This window comes from Netta rufina (genome assembly GCF_964035555.1).
Source record: "Netta rufina genome assembly, chromosome: 21".
Taxonomy (NCBI): domain Eukaryota; kingdom Metazoa; phylum Chordata; class Aves; order Anseriformes; family Anatidae; genus Netta; species Netta rufina.
In genome coordinates this window covers 1188098-1207129 of record NC_140145.1, presented here as the reverse complement: position 1 = coordinate 1207129, position 19032 = coordinate 1188098, and the positions used below count along the sequence as shown (strand labels likewise).

Below are 19032 nucleotides of genomic sequence, written 5' to 3'. Positions count from 1 at the left end.
TTCCCTCACAGAGGGATAGTGCAATCTGGGGGAGCAGTCTTACTCTCTGAAGTGTTTACAAGACGTATTGGGAGGAACCAGATGTGCCCGGGGAGCTGGGATAGTCCTTGTTTCAGGCTGTTCTGGACCATCTCTCACAATGTTTGTTTCTTTACAGCTGAGAAAGCCCAGAGGGCTGAGTCAGCCTGTGGTTCTGATCAGGGGCCATGATGCTGAGCTGCTCATGGGTGTCGTGAACAAGAACAGAGAGGCCCATGTGAAGATAGAGGTCAAGGAGCCACCAGCTTGGGTGAGACACACACCATTCCACTGTCTTCTGTATCCTCTCTCCCAAGGACTTTTCTAAAGCTGCTGGGTTTTCCTCCCGATGGACAGAGATCACAGCCCTTTGCAGGAGCTCTGCAGAGCCATTCTGCTTATCTGCATCATTCAGATGCTTTGCTGCAAATAAATGCTCAGAAGCTCTTTCAGCTTATTTAGTTCCTTTTGCTTAAAGATCATGAGTGAAGTGAGAGGATTTCCTATCATTTTATATGAGACTGAGCCTTGATTTTCTTATCTTGTGCTACCTTAGACCGCAGCCTATAGTGAGCTGAGGTGCTGCAAAACAAAAAATCCGTTCCTGCCAAAGTGTGCAGAAAAGTCTGAACCCTTTTTCTTTCAGCTGTAAAGAGCAAGGAATCAGAGTTGATGCATTCAAAGGCCGATGGTCAGGAAGAGATCTGAATTCCCCTGCTTATCCTCTAATTCCCACCTCTGCCACACAAGAGTAATCTATTTTCTGTTTTATCCATCAGCCAGACTACGATGTATGGATTCTTCTCACGGTGGTCAGCACTGTTGTTGTCATCATTTTGATTTTTGTTGTCCGCACAAAGTGCCAGCTGAACAGGACTCAGGTAAGCATCCCATGGATCAGATGTGTCTGAGGAAGCAGAAACACAACAATGGTAGCCACAAACCCAGTTTGGGGGAAGAAAAGTGCCTCTGTGACCTGGAGACAAGGCAGGTGCATGCCAAGGATATGTGGAGCATCCCTTGTGCAGTGGCCTCGCTCTCCTCCCACCACCCCATGAGCATAGCAGCCTGCCACACTCCCTACACCTTTCAGAGCTTGTCTCAGCACCTAAAGCTGCGAAGTTGGCCTGCAAGCTCTTGATTTTAACAGTGTTACCTGTAGAAGATTTAGTATTTTAATAGAAACTAATTAAATAAAAGTCTTTACAGAGTTATATGTATCTCCAGATTTGAAAATACCCTGTTTTTTCCAATAGAAAGACATAAAATCCGGAACTGCTGAGTGGTTTTGAATGGCCAGTGCCAGACGTTTCTTGCTGGTGTCAAAGCCCCCTCTGGCTATGCCAGGTTAGGCAAAGAGTCACCTCTGGAAATGAGTATTGTTCTCAAATCCCCAATAATCCCATTTTGAAAAGTGGAAGAGCCTCAAGGAACATGACAACACAAGGTTGACCCTCTCATGAAAGCCTCCTTTCTTTCTGTCAGGACTCCTTGCAGCAGCAGACCATGCAGGCCATCGGGCAGCTGGCCACACGCAACTACCAGGCCAGGTGCCGGCAGGCGTCACGGTGGGACTCCGCCAGCAGCTGCAGCTCAGCCCCAGTCTGTGCTATTTGCCTGGAGGAGTTCAGCGAGGGCCAGGTAGGCTGCAGGCGTGGCTGCTAGTGAGCATCAGCTCTGAGCTGCTTGGCTGTGGGCAGGCAGAGCTGCAGAAGGAGCTGAGCAGCTTGGCAGAGGTTGGGGGACCTTGGGCGTTTTCCTTCAGCAGCTCCTGAAAGTTGGGAAGGGGCCATCACTGATGGATATCTGCCTGCCCCTTGGCCAAAAAGCAGTGGCCCTGCTTGCAGATTCCAGTTCCCTACAGACGGGTCTCCAGCTGTCACTGAAGGATAAAATGCCCCTGATGTGTCCATGTTGAAACAATGGGGCAAAAGTGGGGTTTGCTTCTCCAAAACAGTCAGCCCATAATACCCCTTTACCCTGAGGACTAGCACCAATCCCAGGCATCACCCCCCAAAGCTGCATGCAGCCTCCTCTGTGCAAAGCTGGGCAGCAGGTGGCTCACTGTTAGATGTCTCCATCCTTCAAGTCTCACTTTCTGGAGCATCAAGAGCCCCCCTCCCTATGCTCAGCTCCTGGGACATGGTTCTCATTCAGCCTTCTCTCCCTGTTTCTCTTTAGGAACTGCGGATCATCTCGTGCTCCCATGAGTTTCACCGGGAGTGTGTTGACCCCTGGCTGCAGCAACACCACACGTGTCCACTTTGCATGTTCAATATTCTTGGTAGGGCTCAGACACAGCATTTTCTGGTTCAGGGGGACTACATACCCTTGGGTGATGCAGTGGGTGCATCATGGGAACGTGTCTCTGTGCATATGGGTATATGGGGTGGTGAGTGCATGGAGGTGTGGGGGATCTTTGTGTGTAAAAGCCCCCATCCCAGTGGTGCACAGTGAGGTGCTGGGCTGGGGCAGGATCAGAGCCAGTCTCAAGACCTATGGGGAAGGGAGGTGAGGGCTGGGGACTGGGGCACCAAAGAGGGTGCAGGACAATTTGCTGGCAGCCATGAGGACACAGACAGGACGTGGGTATGTAGTAGAGACTCGCAAGTGCCAGGCCAACTGTGTCTGGGCCACAGGACATATGCTGAATACTACCTTCTCTCTTCTCAGCCCGAGACTCGGTTGACCAGGCCCCAGTGGCAGGCTCCAGGTTGGCCCCTCGGGACATGGAGCCTGGACGGCGACTGCACCTTTTCCGCCAGCACCCAGGACATGCCCTTTACCACCTCCCACATGCCTACCCTCAGAGAAACCTCAGGAGCTTCCCCCCAGAGCCAGCCCATGGCAACCCTTTCTTCCACTCTCCGGAGCTCTCCCAGCTGGATTTCAGCACCATCCACTACATGCCCTACAGGCCAGCCACCTCTCTGCCTGCCTGCAGCCACCCATCCCCCCTGGTCCCTGGCTTGCAGGGCCAGCAGCATCCGAGCCCCACAGCATGTGGGCAGCCTCCGACACCCCATAGGATGTGCCCCCTGCAGCCCCAGCCCCCCTGCCTGGGACTCAAGGCAGCCCTGGCACAGCGGCAGCACCGGGCACCTGCCCTGCGCCGAGGGGCTGGCCATGGACACCAGCACAACAGCAGCGGCTCCGGGGAGAGCTATCTCACGGAGCACAGTGGGTACCTGGCAGATGGGCCGGGCAGTGACTCCAGCTCGGGGCCCTGCCACGGTTCCTCCAGCGACTCCATGTTGAACTGCACAGACGTCAGTCTGCAGGGCATCCATGGCAGCTGCTCCACGTTCCGCAGCTCCCTCAGCAGTGACTATGACCCGTTTGTGTACTGCAGCTCAGAGGGGCCCGCCACAGACAACGGGCAGGAGCGGCAGCGGCCACCAAGGGAGACGCGGCCCAGGTCCTTGGACCTGGTGGTGCCTGGGGGTGCTGCTCCATCCAAGGCCCAGGTGCTCAGCCATGTCCACTACCACCACCACCAGCACCACCACTACAGACGGGACGCAGAGTGCCCTCCTGGGCGGGCCGGCCAAGGGCCTGGGCAGCGCAAGTCCCGGTACTCTGGGACCAAGGTTGGCTTCCACGGTGCTCGGATGCAAAAGAGAGCTGAGAAGAGCCATCATTGTCAGCAGCCTGTGGAAAGCAGCACGGTGTTACAGGAGGCACCTCCAGCAGGACAGACAGCCTGTTCCCAGCAAGGCCGGGAGCCCCCACATGTCCCTTCTGCTTCTCTAAACAGGTTGGACTTCAGTCTAGATGCCACCAGACAATCAGGAGCAGCAGGCACGTCCCCTGTCCTGCTGCTGCAGAGACACAGCTTACAGAGTCGTCACCACAGAAGGAAAAGGAAATGTCCCCTGGAACCCGACCCCTCTCTCCTGCCTGAGGACTCAGCCTTGCCCAAAGCCTGTGACACTCACATTTCTCATGGCCACCCCACTGGCCACCGCTGCTCCCCTGAAGTCCAGCCCCTGATCCCAAGCGCTTCCTTGCCCTGCAGCTTGGGTGCTCGGCCACTTTGGAAGTGTTTAGTGCCACAGTCTAGCTCAGAGCTGAAAAAGCAGGAAGAGGGGATGTCAGGATGGGAGGGAAACCACACAGTTCCTGCTGGTTTCTCAGGGATGGGCACAGCAAAGCACAATCTGAGTCTTCGCCTGCACTGCCCACCGCAGCAGTGTAGTCAGGGTAAGTCTGGTATTGGCCTCTTCTTTCAGCAGGCAGGTGAGTGGAGGTGGTTTGCTGCAGGATGGGCATGAGGCTGCTCTGGGTGCTGGTAGACATTTGCACCTTAATGGTGGGCTCTCCTACAGGACCACTGGTGACAGAAGTTTTTCAGAGCTTACCTGTCCTGAGATGATGGCCTGAACAATTAGCATGTGTTAATACATCAGCTGAGTGCACCAAACCCTGCAATCTCATCCTAAAATAATACAAGTGAGAAATAAGGAAGCTGTTTAGGGGGTCTCTAGCCACTGGATTATCTCACAAAGGAAAGGGTGGAACCACAATTCTAAGTATCCTTACCGCAGTCTGGATGTCTTAGTGGCAAAGTCATTATTGTTAAGGCTTAGTGGGCTTAGTTGATACAGTTAACCCCAGCCTGCTGGACTCAACAAGGAAATGAGTGTGCATGGCCGGATGTAGTAGAGGAACAGACTAAATGAGTTTATGGATTTGCACATCCCTCCTGTCTCACCTGCCTCTGATGTGTGGGAGTTACTTTTTAGTGTCTTCTGAAAATTAGGTGTAATTAAGATTTGGCCTTTTGCCTGTACGTCAGTTCTGGCTCTCTCTGTGAGAGGGAAAATACCAGAACATTTGAAAGAGCCAGCCCAGGTTTAGCTCGCAAGCCTTGCTCTCTTGGACTCTGCAAATAGCAGCCTGCAAGTTAGCAAGGCCAGGTGCTGGCAGCAGAACAGCACCTGGCTCCCTTCCTCACCCTGCCACTGACTCACTGCAGGTCCTGAGGCAAATCATTTTGATTTAGGTACCGAATACAGATCTGGCTGCCTAATTTCTGTTAAAATGCCGGCCTTAAACTCGTGACTCACCATGCCCATTGTACCACAGAGATAATAACTTCCTCCCCATGCTTGTCTATCCAGCCCAACACCACGCCCAGGCTCCTGGTTGTGCCGTGCCTGCAAGGAGGCAGCAGGGCAGGGGGAAAGGCCGGATGGGCGCAGTGCCTGCGGCACGCTGGGCTCCCAGGCTCCCAGGAACAGGTTTTTCCCAGGCGCAGAAGAGCCTGGCTCTGCAGGTGATGGGGGAGTTTGTTCAAAGGGCCTGGAGGGAGGCTGCCACTTCAAGAGACACAGAGGCAGCAGCACAGGGATGTCTCTCCAATTTGCTGGTAGCTCTGAGGGCTGATGCGCCCTGAGCTGGAGACGGTGTGTGGCGATATCCTCAGGAAACAGCTCTGCCAGGACCGCAGCACAGTGGCAGGTTGCTCAGGAGCTGGTGTGAGCTCCCACTGCAAAACAAAGCCGAGGGACCGGTGTGACTCAGCATGGACCTCTCTGTCCCCAGCCCAGGTGCTGGCTGGGAAGGGACAATATCTGGGGAGGCAGTGCCACACCTGGGGCCAAAGGAGCCATGAGCAAGGGGGGACCAAAACAGCTCCCAGGGTTGCTCCATGTCCCTCTCACAGGGAGTGTCCTGTGCAGCGTGAATGGCCTCGTCCACCAGCCCACCATGGCCAGGACACGCAAGACATGGCTGCCACCAGGACACACCAATCTTTCCATCCAGGTCTCAGGGCAGCTGGCGCTTCTTCCAGATGTGGCTGTGGAAGAGTACAGTGCAAGGAAGCACGTCACACCTTGCTGCTGTCTGTGACAGTGCAGGGCTTTGCCACCCTCTGCCACCCTCCCTATGGGCTGCAGCAGTGTCTGGGCTTCCCTGGCAGGCTGTGGCCCAGGAAACTGCTGAAAGAGGAGCCCAGCTGCCACCCATTGGGGTGACTGTCCCCTAGTGTGGTGTGGCTACCTCGCATCTCCATGTTGCCTGGAGGCTGACACCATAAGCACATGGTGGGATGTGCCTCATGGTGCTGTGTTCTGTGACCGCACCCTGAAGTTTCAGGGGTATAGGTGCAACTGTCATTTCTTCATTCTTATATATTTTGTACCATGAGAAACAGGATCCCTATATTGGCTTGCCTGCTCTTAACTTCTCTCTATAGAAGAAGTGTATGAGCAAAAGAGCAGACACAGGAATGGACAGATTTAGAAATGGAGGTGCCAGGCTTGTGCAACACCATGCACTGGCTTTGGTGGCTACTGTTGTGTGTCCTTTGTAGGAAATGTGTGATGTACTGCCAGGTTTTGGTACTCTTTGTGATAAAACTCATGTTTTAAGCAGTGCCCCTTCCCTTCCCTTCCCTTCCCTTCCTTTCCCTTCCCTTCCCTTCCCTTCCCTTCCCTTCCCTTCCCTTCCCTTCCCTTCCCTTCCCTTCCCTTCCCTTCCCTTCCCTTCCCTTCCCTTCCCTTCCCTTCCCTTCCCTTCCCTTCCCTTCCCTTCCCTTCCCTTCCCTTCCCTTCCCTTCCCTTCCCTTCCCTTCCCTTCCCTTCCCTTCCCTTCCCTTCCCTTCCCTTCCCTTCCCTCTGTCTAAATTTTGTGATGTTTTATAGCCTGTGTTTTATTCTCCCCTGGTCTGTGCTCCTCCCTGCCTGTGACCCCCACACTGGGAGGATCTGTGCTGGGGACACCCTGGAGATGGAGGAGGGAAGGTGTGTCCCTCCAGCCTGGAGGGAAGGAGGGAGCAGGGATCCCCCTGGGGCACTTGCTGGCCCAGGGGACCTGCTGCTTGGGCTTCACAGTTCTAACATGGGGCTCTAAGGCATTGCAGAGGTACATGCTGCGATGCCTCTGTTGCTTTGTGGATTGTCCCAGAGGCCCAGATTTGTGCCCATCCTGATGGTGCAATGGGGAAGGCAGTTGACACTTGCCCAGAGCCAGCACCAGCGTAACTTTCAAAGCATGTCCATTCAGGAAGCCTCTGGTCCCTCTTACCTCATTTTTGCCAGGAGCCCAAAGAACTGCTGTGTTTTAAAGCAGTGTCACTCTAAGTCTGTTTCACTGTAGTAGCTTCTGTGGTGCTTTCAGGAACAGACAGAGAGTCAAAATTTCCTTATAAGATTTATAAAATAATAGATTTTACTTTATTAGGAACTAGTAAAAGTTTCAGAGAGCAGAAGCTTGTGCAGGGGTTATATGGAAAAGCCATCAAGCTGAAAACATGTTGCTTGTAATGACACAACTTTTAAAGCTCTGATCACATCAGTACTTTATCTTACAAAGTCACTGCACAAAGATCAGTGGAGAACTGGTAAAAACAGCAAAGAACAATCCCAATAGACAGTCCTGTTTAAATGGGACACACAAAATATAGACAAGGAGTCCAAAGAGAAATGCATGTATGCCTCTAGATAAGTAAGTGTTGCAAGGTTAAAAATGTAAGTGGATGAATCAGAAAGCCTAGTTTTATATGAAATTTTTGACATGAACTTTTCAGAAAAATCGTAAACAACAACAAAAACACGGTGGCACTCTGCAATTTCCATGTGAAATTACAGACAAGAGTATGCCTTTTCTGGGGCACAGGAGGGACACTGTGTATTAAGGAGAGTATAAAGTCCAATGACAAGTAACACAAAATCCCCAATTGTACCTAAGTAGAAACACTATGGAATTTGGGTTATAATACAGTGCATTAGCACAGTCTGCAAACAAGTCTGTATATAAACATGAGACTCTTCTTAAAATAATAGTGAAAGAAGCAGTCAAAAGAAAAGATGCTTTTGGGCACAGGGATCGTTTAAAGATGCAGTACCAGAAGCCAAGAGTCATACATATCACCAACCACAAAAAGGCCCCAGAAAAGGCTTGGTGGGGCAGCAGAGCAGAGAGAGCAATTAGAAGCAATAAGCCATTCTTCAAAAGTGAAGGTGTTGCCAGACAAGAAATCAGAAGAGAGTTGGATGTAAAGCTAAGTGCAGAGCCATGGTGAGGCAGGCCGGGAAAGACTTCTGTGAACAACTTGTGAAAAACAGAATGACTACTGGTGCAAGCATTTTCAGCTCCATCACAAGAAAGAAGCCTGCCAGAGGCTCTGCAGGTCCAGAGAGTAAGACAGGCCTAAGAGGGATGTTCAAGGGTTGTTAACAGCAAAGTAGAGGAGCAAAATGAATTTGCTGGATCAGTAATCAGCAGGGAAGTGCTCGAGGAAGTTCTCACCCTGGCACGTCTCTATTCAGGGCATGGGTTAGAGGATCCCACACAGATCAAGTCATCAGTATGAGCATTTCTGAAACAAATCAGTAAAGTGAACAGTAACAAATTGCCAGGGTTATTGATTATTCACCTGGGCATTCTGCAGGGGCTCAAATACAAAACTGCTAAACCAAAAATGTGGACTGTAATCTGTTACCCGTGCCCAGACCCAGAAGAAAGAGCTGAGGGCAGTATCAGCTTGAAATAGCTGAAGGAACAGAACGATGAGCCTGACTTTCCTGGCAAGCAAATTGTTAAAAGTTCAAATACAGGGTCTGACTTGTAGACACATGGCTAAATGTGAAACCCAGGGGAGGAGGCAACACAGCTTTTGTAGAGAGATAACGCCTCCCAGATCTTTTAAGGGAATGAAGCTCTCAAAGGATAAAAGGGAAGGTGCTTTCATAGGTAAATAACTGGCTAAAAAATAGGAGACAAAGTGCAGATCAGTCTTAATGGAGGAAAGTTACTCGGAAAGGGAGGGAAGTGGAGTTCTCCAGCTGTCAGCACCTTTCAGCAAGCTCATAAATATTCTGGGCACAGAGAGGAGATAACAAAGTTTTAAGAAGACAAAATCCTCCAGGATTGTCAGCTTTAAAACTGGTTACAAAGTGCTACAGAAGGATCTCCTGTTGCTGAGTTATTGGGCAATAAAGTGGTGGGTGAAATTCCATAACACAAAATGCCACACACAAGCAGAGCTGCTTCTAAATGCCTACACACAGTGATGGGCCCTTCTCAGCTAACTCAGAAAAACTGCATCCTGGACTTGCTGTTAGTAGTTCGGTCAACAAGTCAGGTGATTATTAGGAGCTAGCTGGGAACAAGTACAGGACAAGCAGAAAGTGCCATCATGCAACTGCATGAATCTGTAGTGCTTTCAGAGCTAGAATGCACCACCCATCACCACTTCTCCCAAAAGGATGTAGTAGACCTGGGAGAAGTACAGGAGGATCGAGTACAGTCACAATGCTAAGGCTTTTTTGAGAAAGCTGAATATAGAGACTTTCATTTGAGAAAATGATGACTAGCAAAGGATATGAAACAGAGGATACAAAATCAGATAGAGCAGGGGAGAACACAGCTAAGAGACACTGTTTCTTATAACAAAATAAGTAGTGGCATCAAATGGGAAACAAGCTTTAAAACACCCAGTAAAGTAACACATGGCATAGAGAAACTGTGATGTTCATTGCCCAGAGGATGTACATGCCAGAAGTAAAATGGGTTCAAGAGCCTAGATCAAGAGCTATCAAATGCAGAGATGCAAATACAATCTCTGGCTCAGGAAGTCCCTAAACCAGGGTTTCCAGAAGCTGACAGTGCTCCTGTGGGATGTGGCACCCTCCAGGTATGTGCTTACCTCGCCCAGCTGCAAGGTGAGGCTGAAGCTTGGTAAGGCTGAATCGCAGCCCCTGTAGAAACTCCCCTTTCCCAGGCAGTACCACGCACTGGCATCATGGGGAATAATGCTGTCTGCAGACATCACCAGGGTGCCTGCAATGGCCCCAAAGATGCTTGCATAACCCTGGAGTTTATACAGCTTTTCTTGGTGGGTTTTGCATAAAGATACATCCACACTTTTCTTGCCTGGGAGACTATGCCAAGGACTTACAGCTCTGACTAGTTTAAACGAAGAATCAATCCTCAAGCAGCACTGAAAGGCTCTTTTTAAGAGAAGTCAGACAACTAGCAATGAATTACATCTAGATGGCTTCCTACACCACCCCAGCATGCAAGGATCTCATCCCAGAACAGCTGCATTACTCCCTGCCCAGAATGAAACCTCTTGCTTTCTCTCTCTGGGAAATCTCATCTCCTGCAGCATGCTGTCAGCATCCTCCCTCTCTCCCCCAGCTCCTGCTTGTCTTCTCAGCTATTCCCTTTCATGTCACGTCTTTGATCTTTGCTAGAGAAGGCGAAAGGGATTAGGGGGCAGGGAAAGACCACCATTACAAGTTAATACCCAAAGAACAAGATTTCTGTTGTATCAGCAAGGTGTGCTCCTTCAGGCCATTGCTCTGTGCAGTTCTCCACAGCCAGCCCAGCAGCTGGGGATCTCTCACCTATCTCTAGATTCAACACTTTTTTTAACTTTTCTTTTGGTTTGTATTGACATTCACACACACAAACACAGTTTTCAGAAAATACTTTAATAACCCTCTTTGAGGCTCAGGACTTCTGATGATCACAGGGCAATCAAAGCTATACAGACTCTTCTGCATTGCACATAAGCCAGTGTACATGAGAAGCAGCTGGCAACAGCTTATTCAGCATACTGGCTACACAAATCACAAGTGCCAGATACTCTCAAACTCTGCCTTCTGGTACTTTAGCCATGACCTGCACACATATATATATACATATAATGCTGTGTCTGTCCATTCATTTTCCCACATCTATTAGCTACATTTTCAAAGCAGATTCCCCTTTAGTTGTTTTCTTCCCATATATTTAATTTGCAGAGGTTTTGTTCCTACAGCTTGCAATTTGTAATGAACAAGACTTTGCTGTGACTGTTTTGAAAAGACGTTTTGAATTGCTCTCTGTGAATAGCTATATGGGCATTTGGTTCTCTTTGATCTCAGGAACATTCAGGAAAAGGGAATGTGAAAAATAATGCATGTATGCATTTACTGGGCTATGCTTACCCTGTGTGAGAGGCTTGAGAGACATCTGGGAAAGGGAACATGGTGCATGCACAACACTCAGCCACATTAGAGAGAAAAAGACTATTTGAAGCAGTAACTGAGGGTGAACAGTTTCTAGGCAGCCCTTACTTGAATGTTTCAATGCAATCTACTCAACACTTGCCTGTCAGTAGTTCACCAGGCGAGGGCGGCTGGTGAGGAGCATGAACTACAGACCTTGCTGGCTGGCCACAGAGGACTGGCATTAGTGGCCAACAACAAGTCATTGGGTTTGGCTCTTTTGAGACTCTGAAACAATTTGTGCAACCTCTGAACACCATGAAATGCATGTGCCATACCATTCTTGCATGCACACCTCTCTTACAGTCTCCTTCTGTTGTCTGGAATTTCTTTTGTTGTTGTCCCCTGTGCCTGGAGTGTGATGCCGTGGCACTGTGTGAATATGAACCAGTGTTATGTTTTGGTGCTAATCATTTTTTAAAAAGGCTGTATAGATTTTCCTTCAAGAGCAAACATCAAAAAGCCTTAAAAGAAAATATCTAGTAGGAATATGAATCCTGAGATTTGCCATATCCTTAGCCTGTATTTTCTGAATATTCAAGTATGAGTTTGATGCCTTATCCTTACGTTTTATTGTGCATTGACATAACCTGATTGTAGAGGGGGTAGAAAAGCCCCTCAAAAATACTGAGAGAAACTTTGTGGCTTTCACTGCAGAATCCAATTTCCCTATTGCAATAGTTGAGGTCCCAGCAGTGCAAGGTCCCGAAGCATTCAGCTTGCTGTAGCTTACACTTTTTTTTTTTTGTTTGTTTTTGTTTTTGTTTTTGTTTTTCTGAATGCAGGATCTGAAGAGGAGGTCCAGGATGTCCATGAACACTCAGTTTAATAAGACACTGGCTAATTTGCTTACGGGAGAGCTGAAGTGAACAAAGATGTTCAGCATACCAGCCGTAGTGGAGCTCACATCTTGGTCTCTGCACAGGAAGCATAATAACCAGCCCTGACCTGCAAGGCCCACACTGTGATGCAGACTGCACATAAGCAATGTGATGCTTGTGGTCTCCTCATGTTTTCCATGTTGCAGTGGTCACACAAATGCAGAGTTGTGTTCTTCAGGTCTTCTCCTTCGAAGGCACAAGCAGCCTGTCTTCATCCAGCAGCATCTGTCTGCATGGGCTAGCTTGCTCAGAGACCAGTTCTGGGAGTCACCAGCTGGAGAGCTCGCGGAGTGAGTGCAAGCTGCTATTTTGGCATGTTGATGCCACAGAAGGTTTTGCTAAACACTTCAAAAATAAACAAGTCTTCAAGACCAAAAGCTGCAGAAATTACTTTCTGTGGCCCCTTAGCTCTTGACTTCATTTGCTCTCTTAGGTCAAAGCCAGACTTCTTCATTTAACTTTTCCACTTTTATCTCAGACACAGCAACAAGCTGTTCTCCATCTCAGCACTCAGGTCTGCCCTGCAAGGTGCTTCTTCTGACTTCATTGGAAACCAATATCTCTCACCACTTTTGATGACTTTGTTGTCCCTCAGCCATCTGCTGCATTTTGCCAGCAGTGGTAGAGGTGAAGATGCAGGGACAATGGCCATTTCTGAGAAAGAGCTGGGTCATGTTTTCTCCATTGCAAAGAATCCACCCTGTCATTGGGTAATGTGAACAAGTCTCTCATTCAACCTGTAACTTCATCTATCCTCAAAATAGGTGTGGTAGCCAGCCCTGTTAAGAGCTTACATTTTTGAGCATACTTCAAACTTGAGATGCCCCCATCACAGGAGTCATGGAAAGTCCCTGAGTTCACATGACTCGACTCCTGCTTCTCTCCTTCCTCTCTCATTTCCCCAAGACAGAGCAAAAATTCCCAGCAAAAGCATCTGTAAGAAATGCAGAGCAGAGCCCCATCTATCACCCAGCGTTATCTTTGTATTTCTGTGAGATGCTTGAAATGATCTTGCAAAGGAGTTTTTCAAAATACCCTTTTGCCTTTTCTAGCATTTTGATGGTGGAGAAAACCTGAGAAATTTCTAGGCTCTGGACTTACTCCCTTCTTACCCCATTTGTGGTATGGTTTTGGAATATTCCCAATTCTTGTTTCCTATGCCTCATAATTTGGAGACATACAAGTAAAATAAAGTCTGGCAAATTCAAAAGATAAACAGTTTTCCTGCAGCAGGGAATGAGACTGTGGAGTTCATTGCCTTGAAGGATCATTCAGGCCAAAGAATTAGCCAGATTCCCATGTGGAGTGCACGTTTGTAGGGCACCAAGACTATCTCAAGTTTTCAGAGTTAACGAAACATTGGCAAGGGAGCTGAAGGTAACTTCTGAAACCTGCTATAGGGATAAACATTCCCCCCATCTGCTCTGTGGTAAGTTTTCTGTATCTTCCTGTGAAGCAGCAGCCTCTTCCCCAGGCCAGGAGTGCAATGGTTAGGCAGTCCCAGTTCAGACTAATCATGCCTCTGCCTTCCTTCATTTCTGATGAAGGTTTCTACGGGGCTTGCTGCCCTTAATCTTTGAAAAAGGCATCTTTGTCCCAGCTGGCAGTCACTAACATGATGTTATTAAAAGTCAACCAATAACACTGTTTTAAACATAACTTTATTCCTTTGCTGGTGTTCATTTTCTTGTCTCCAGTGATCAACCCACTGCAGGACCTCTGAGTCTAGAGAAAAGCTGAATTTGTCACATTAAAAAAAAAAAAAAAAAAAAAAAAAAAGCAGAATTATACTCTAACCCTTTCGGTCTCTTCTTGTTTTATCCCTTGCAAGAAAGTCTGTCTTAAACTAGAGGGAAAAAAAAATAACAATAATAATAATAAAGCCAGGAGAGGGTCTAGATTCTCCCAGTTCAACTTTCTGTGTATGTGGCACATGGCTCCTCTCAACCAGCTCCCTACATCCTTGGCCATCTAGAGGGCTCAAGGTGACTTTAAAGAGGGGGGTGTCTTGAAGTCAGGGTGCTCACACTGGTTTCTTTAGGAGTCAGGAAGGCTGAGAGCCTCCAGGGATGCATTTCACTGCCTCAAAGAAATGAGTGTCTAGTTGGCAGTCTAAAAGTACTTTTTCTCTTTTCTTCTTTATCCTTAAAAAAGGAGAACTCTTGAGTCTGCAGCAAGTCCCAAGGTTACTGGAGAAAGTGGTCAGTACTAGCAAACCCTTTCCACTCCCTACTGCAGTATTACTGGGCTGTGCAGGGCAACGCCCACTTGAAAGTGTTTTCATTTTCTGATTTTTATTCTGCTGCTACTTTTCATCCAGAAAACAGACATCTCAGATGCTAGGCCCTCTCCATGGGGCTTCCTGTGAGAGTGTGCAGGTCTATCTAGGCGGGTTCTCAGATGGGAAGAGAGGAAGGAATTCTACAGGAAGGTGTTTTTTGAATCCTCTTCTGTAAATGGACTACAATCCTTGGCTGCCTACAAGAGAAGAAGTATCATCTGAGAAAATGGGAAATGGTTCCTCTCAGTTCCTGCATATCTCACGTCTTAAGTGATACTTTTGAGTGGTCAGTACCCCTAGGCTCCATCACTAAATGTCTTCAGTATCACTGCAATGAAACAGTTCATTTTCCTTCATTGAGTCCAAAGACCCAGCTGAAAACTGATGGAAGCCAGAGCATCCTGAACTCACTCTATCCACAACCAAGCCATCGGTCCTTCCTCGGGGATGCCTTTCTTCCCAGGACCTTCAACCCCACCGAGTTAGGTTGCTGTGGGCAGAGTGCCTAGGCTGGCTGGACCTCCTCCATTTCTGCACAGAGCCTCTGTTCCTCCCTTCTCTAAAGTTCAGATCCTTTTGAAATGTGAATATAAGTTTTGTTTTTCTGAGTCTGTCCTAGCTCTTGGGGCTTGAGAATAAATTATGACCCAAAACGGAATAGGTTTTATATATATGCAGAACTGTGTATTTATGTCTGATAGAAACAAAGATGTGTGAATATGCTGATGTGCTCAGAAATATATTTATTTACTAATATATTTATCCACGTATCATGTCTGCTCGTGTGTTTTTGTTCTGTACTAAGACGAGTTTGTGTTGGAAACAAGCGCCTGTTCGCCACGCCACGCCACGCGAGTTGTTTCAGACAACCCGTGGCTGCCGCCACAGCCGGTCAGGTGAAGCCTCGCTGCCCAGCGAGCGCGGGGAGCTGCAAACACCGCCGAGGTCAGGGCACGGGGCGAGGCCTCGTCCCCCGGGGCTGCAGCAGGCGGAGCGGGCCTCCGGCACCTCGAAGCTCCCGCGACCTCCGGCCCGGCCTCGGCTCCCCGAGAGCCCGGCCCCGCCGCTGGGCTGCGGGCGGCTCCCGCCGGGCCCGAGGCCGCGGCCCCTCAGCGGCTCCCGGGCTCGCCTCTGCCCGCCCTCCCCGCTCCTCTCGGCCCGGCCGCGGTCCCGGCGTGCGGCGCTGCCCGCGGCCTCTCCCCCTCCGTCCCTCCCTGGCGGCGCTCTGCCGCCCTCCTGCGGGGCCGCGGCTGGGCGCAGCCGCCACGGGCAGGCCCGGCCCGGCCCGGCCCCGTCCTGCGCTTGCGCGGCGGCGGCGGCGGCGGCGGAGGGATGGCGCTGGAGACCGTCCCCAAGGACCTGCGGCACCTCCGGGCCTGCCTCCTCTGCTCCCTCGTCAAGGTGCGCCCGGCCCGAGCCCCCCCCGCCCCGCCCGCGCCTCCCCCCGCCCCGCCTCGGCCTCCCTGTCCCGGCCCGGGCCCCTCTCCGCCGGCCGAGGCCCGGCCCGCCCGCTCGGCCCTTCTTCCGCCTGCCCGGGCCTCCTTCGCGTTCCGCCGGGCCCGGGGCTCCGTCTCGGCCCCGGCACTGGCTTCCCTCGCTCCCGCCGGCGCTGCCCGGCTCTCCCCTCCCTCCCCGGCCGGCTGCAGCCCCTCCTGTCCCCGGCCTGTCCCTGCGCTGACGCTTCAGTCCCCCTCAGACCATCGACCAGTTCGAGTACGACGGCTGCGACAACTGCGATGCCTACCTGCAGATGAAGGGCAACCGCGAGATGGTCTACGACTGCACCAGCTCCTCTTTCGACGGGTGAGTGGGGCCGTGATCAGGGGCTGCTCGGCAGCCCCAGTGCCATGGCACTTTGGCTGGGAGATTCCCTCACACCCCTCTCTCCCACAGGATCATTGCGATGATGAGCCCGGAGGACAGCTGGGTCTCCAAGTGGCAGCGCATCAGTGAGTGTCTCTCCCTCCTGGGTTGGACAGGAGCAAACTGTTCTGCAGCAGACCCCTCTCTGGGGCAGTGGGAGCTGTTCTTTGGGTTGCTGCAGGGGTTTCTGGCTGCTGTTCCGGATGAGGGGGCATCTGTGCAGGCTGAGGCTGGTGGGGGCTTTTGCCCATCTGGCTGTTGCCATGCAGAGAATCTCAGTGTTTTCTTTCCCCCAGGTAACTTCAAGCCGGGTGTATATGCAGTGTCTGTGACTGGCCGCCTTCCCCAAGGTAATGCTGCCGGCTTGTGTAAGGCACTCCTGCACGGATGGCAACTGATGGCTTATTCTGTATACTAAGCATTGTATATTAGCCAGTTACACTCTTGAGTGTATTATGCCATATGTGATAAAATCAGCATTTAGGGATTCACTAGACACGGTGTGTTACAAACACAGCACACACCATGTGGGTGAAAGGATTAGCCAGGTGACTGCAAAAAGACTTTAAATGGGAGGCTGGGTTCAGGTGTTCTGTAGACAGGTTTTCTACCTGGAGTCATTCAGCAGTCTGTCTGCCAGAAGTTGATATTAAAATGCTGTTGAATAAAACCTGTGATACTGGACAGCATCAAAGTGATAAACTGTGATTAAAGGATGACTACCGAAAGTGGGCACATTTCAAGCTGTTCAGCTACAGGGGAACACAAAGGTTTGTCCATGAAAATGAGTTGTGCAGAAAAGGGTGCTGTTTGAAAAATGATCTTGAGAAGGATGGTTGAGCGGATACCCCTTCCATTGTAATACTGCACTGTTAAGCTATGATGGGTTTTATTCATTTATAAACGGAGTATGCAGCGAGTTGGCCTTACAAAGCAGAGATTATACTTTCCATTTGGACAAGAGGCCCTGTCCTGTCCACAGTCCTTGATCAGACATCTAACCTGAGCCCCTTCCTAGGAGTACTACAATCTCACATCTCTGGTATAAAAGCCACACTTTTGTCTGGAATCCTAAGCCCTGACCTGAGTTCCGCTGTCTGTGTTGGGAGAGATGGAACATCATGAGGTTTGAAGCCTCCTGGCACAGCTTTGGACACATCTGAAACAAGTGGAACATAGCAAGTGATGGCATGTGCTCCATGCAGCTGCAGGCAGAGCACAACGTGGAGCACAGGGCAGAAGGAGAGGGTACATGTAGGAGATGCTCTTTGGCCTTGGTTAGAGTGTGTGGCATCTTCATATCGCAGGCAGAGGTGAGAGAGAACTGGGGAATGCAGAAACCACTGAGAGACTGCACTCAAGGGCCTTGAAGGCTGTCATTTGTCTGTCCCTGGTGTGTGGTGCTGATGAGAGCTATCCTGAACCACATGATGCTATTCTGCTGTCATTTCTTACAGGGTTACTGAGAAGGTGGAACGTGTAGACAAGTCATGGAAATGACTGAGAGGTTTAAGAATTACATTAAGAGCTTGGCCCATGCAGTATGGTCATAATATTCAGACATCTGCAGGTAGAAAATAATGTAAACAAAATGTCTACTCAGTTCTTTCCCAAAGCAAAGTGAGAGTTGATGTCTGGGAGCTCTGTCTAGGCATTTAAATCAGAAGAGGGAACTTCACTATTAACAGTGAAGTTTACAAAGTGTTAGAAGAAACTAAGAAGATTGTTCAGTTCTTAATCTCTGCAGTGAAGGCTACATGATACAGCAATCACATTTTTTTAGGGCTTCTCCTAGAGAATACTGAAATGTGTTTGTCTCCTTGCTGCAGGGATCGTCCGAGAGCTGAAGAGCCGTGGTGTGGCTTACAAGTCCCGAGACACAGCTATAAAAACCTAAGGGGCTCTTGTGCTGTGTGGAGGATTCCCTGGTGCTCCACTGGGCTGTTTGGAGGAGCAACTGGCATGTGGGGCGCTGTTCTGAAACCTTTTAGTTGTAGTATGTGGGAAAATGAACCTGGACTCAGAGGGAGCTTGCTGGCTCAGCTTTTCTTGCTGAGCCAGCAAGAAATACCTATGGACTCAGTCACACTGCTGTCTGACGACGAAGACCATAAAAATCTGTTAGATCCTTGAAAGAGACTGGGAAAGAGGTGTTTAATGTTAATGCACAAACATTTTATAATTACCATGGGTAAGAAGAGAGCTGGGACACATCTGTAAATATTTCAATAAAACATGGTGCTTGGTCAGAATTGAGTCCATCTTGTATTCTCAGTCACAAGTTTCACCTACCACTGAGTGCAGATGTATGAGGAAGGGTTTTGTACTCAGTGCTGGGCCTGCCACACTGCTGGTGCAGTTCAGAGCCTACAACAACCATTGTATAGCATGGACCCAATTCCCATCTCTAGAGGAGGATCCTGCACTTGGCTGAATTGGGGTGTCCATTACTAGGAGTGAGCAGACTTGCAATTTGTCCCATACGTCTCATGGCTGGATGGAATAGGTAGGGTGATGTAGAGTATTCCACGTGGAGGTTGTTATATGGAGGTCACAGTGCCCTGGGCCTGCAGGGTCCTGCAGAATGAATGTGGAAGCAGACTTGAAGGACCTTGGATCTGCTCTTGGTGGCCTCCAGAGCCTTCTGAACCCATTGCTAGCGTGGCTGGGAGGCAGCACCAGGCCTTATAGGAGGAGGGATTGTTGTTGCTTCCACAAGCAGGCGTGAAAACACCCATCCAGTCTAGCATTTGTGAAGTTCTTGATGTCACAGTGTGTTGGGACTTTCAGCTTGAATAGTTTCTGTTCCTGAGAGATGGCGCTTGCCTAATTTTTGTTCCAGTTCAGCAACAGCTGCCAATCACAAAGGTGGTTTGTGCAAGAGCAGAGTCCTAGATCAGCACCTCTGTGAAATAAGTTTTTTTTTTTTTTTCCTCTGAAATAATCCTGTAGCTGAAAAGCCTGATTCTTGTGTTCTGTAAACAGA

General features: G+C 49.7%; 2 protein-coding genes across 2 annotated transcripts in view; both read left to right on the top strand.

Moving 5' to 3' along the window:
• Positions 1 to 11850, top strand: part of RNF43 (ring finger protein 43) — a gene marked incomplete at both ends in the record, with an annotated part of 61375 nt that extends 49525 nt beyond the window's left edge. Inside the window, 6 exons of the mRNA XM_084299746.1 lie at positions 158 to 289; positions 798 to 899; positions 1504 to 1659; positions 2200 to 2302; positions 2692 to 4221; positions 11807 to 11850. Of these exons, the coding sequence (XP_084155872.1) occupies positions 158 to 289; positions 798 to 899; positions 1504 to 1659; positions 2200 to 2302; positions 2692 to 4221; positions 11807 to 11850 (2067 nt within the window). The remainder of the gene's footprint in view (positions 1 to 157; positions 290 to 797; positions 900 to 1503; positions 1660 to 2199; positions 2303 to 2691; positions 4222 to 11806) is intronic.
• A 3613-nt stretch (positions 11851 to 15463) lies between these two features.
• SUPT4H1 (SPT4 homolog, DSIF elongation factor subunit) lies at positions 15464 to 18298 on the top strand. The gene is made up of 5 exons (XM_084299748.1): positions 15464 to 15584; positions 15880 to 15986; positions 16077 to 16132; positions 16343 to 16396; positions 17876 to 18298. The coding sequence occupies exons 1-5, from the start codon at positions 15516 to 15518 to the stop codon at positions 17941 to 17943; spliced, it is 354 nt and encodes a 117-aa protein (XP_084155874.1). The 5' UTR covers positions 15464 to 15515; the 3' UTR covers positions 17944 to 18298.
• The last annotated feature ends 734 nt before the right edge of the window (positions 18299 to 19032 follow it).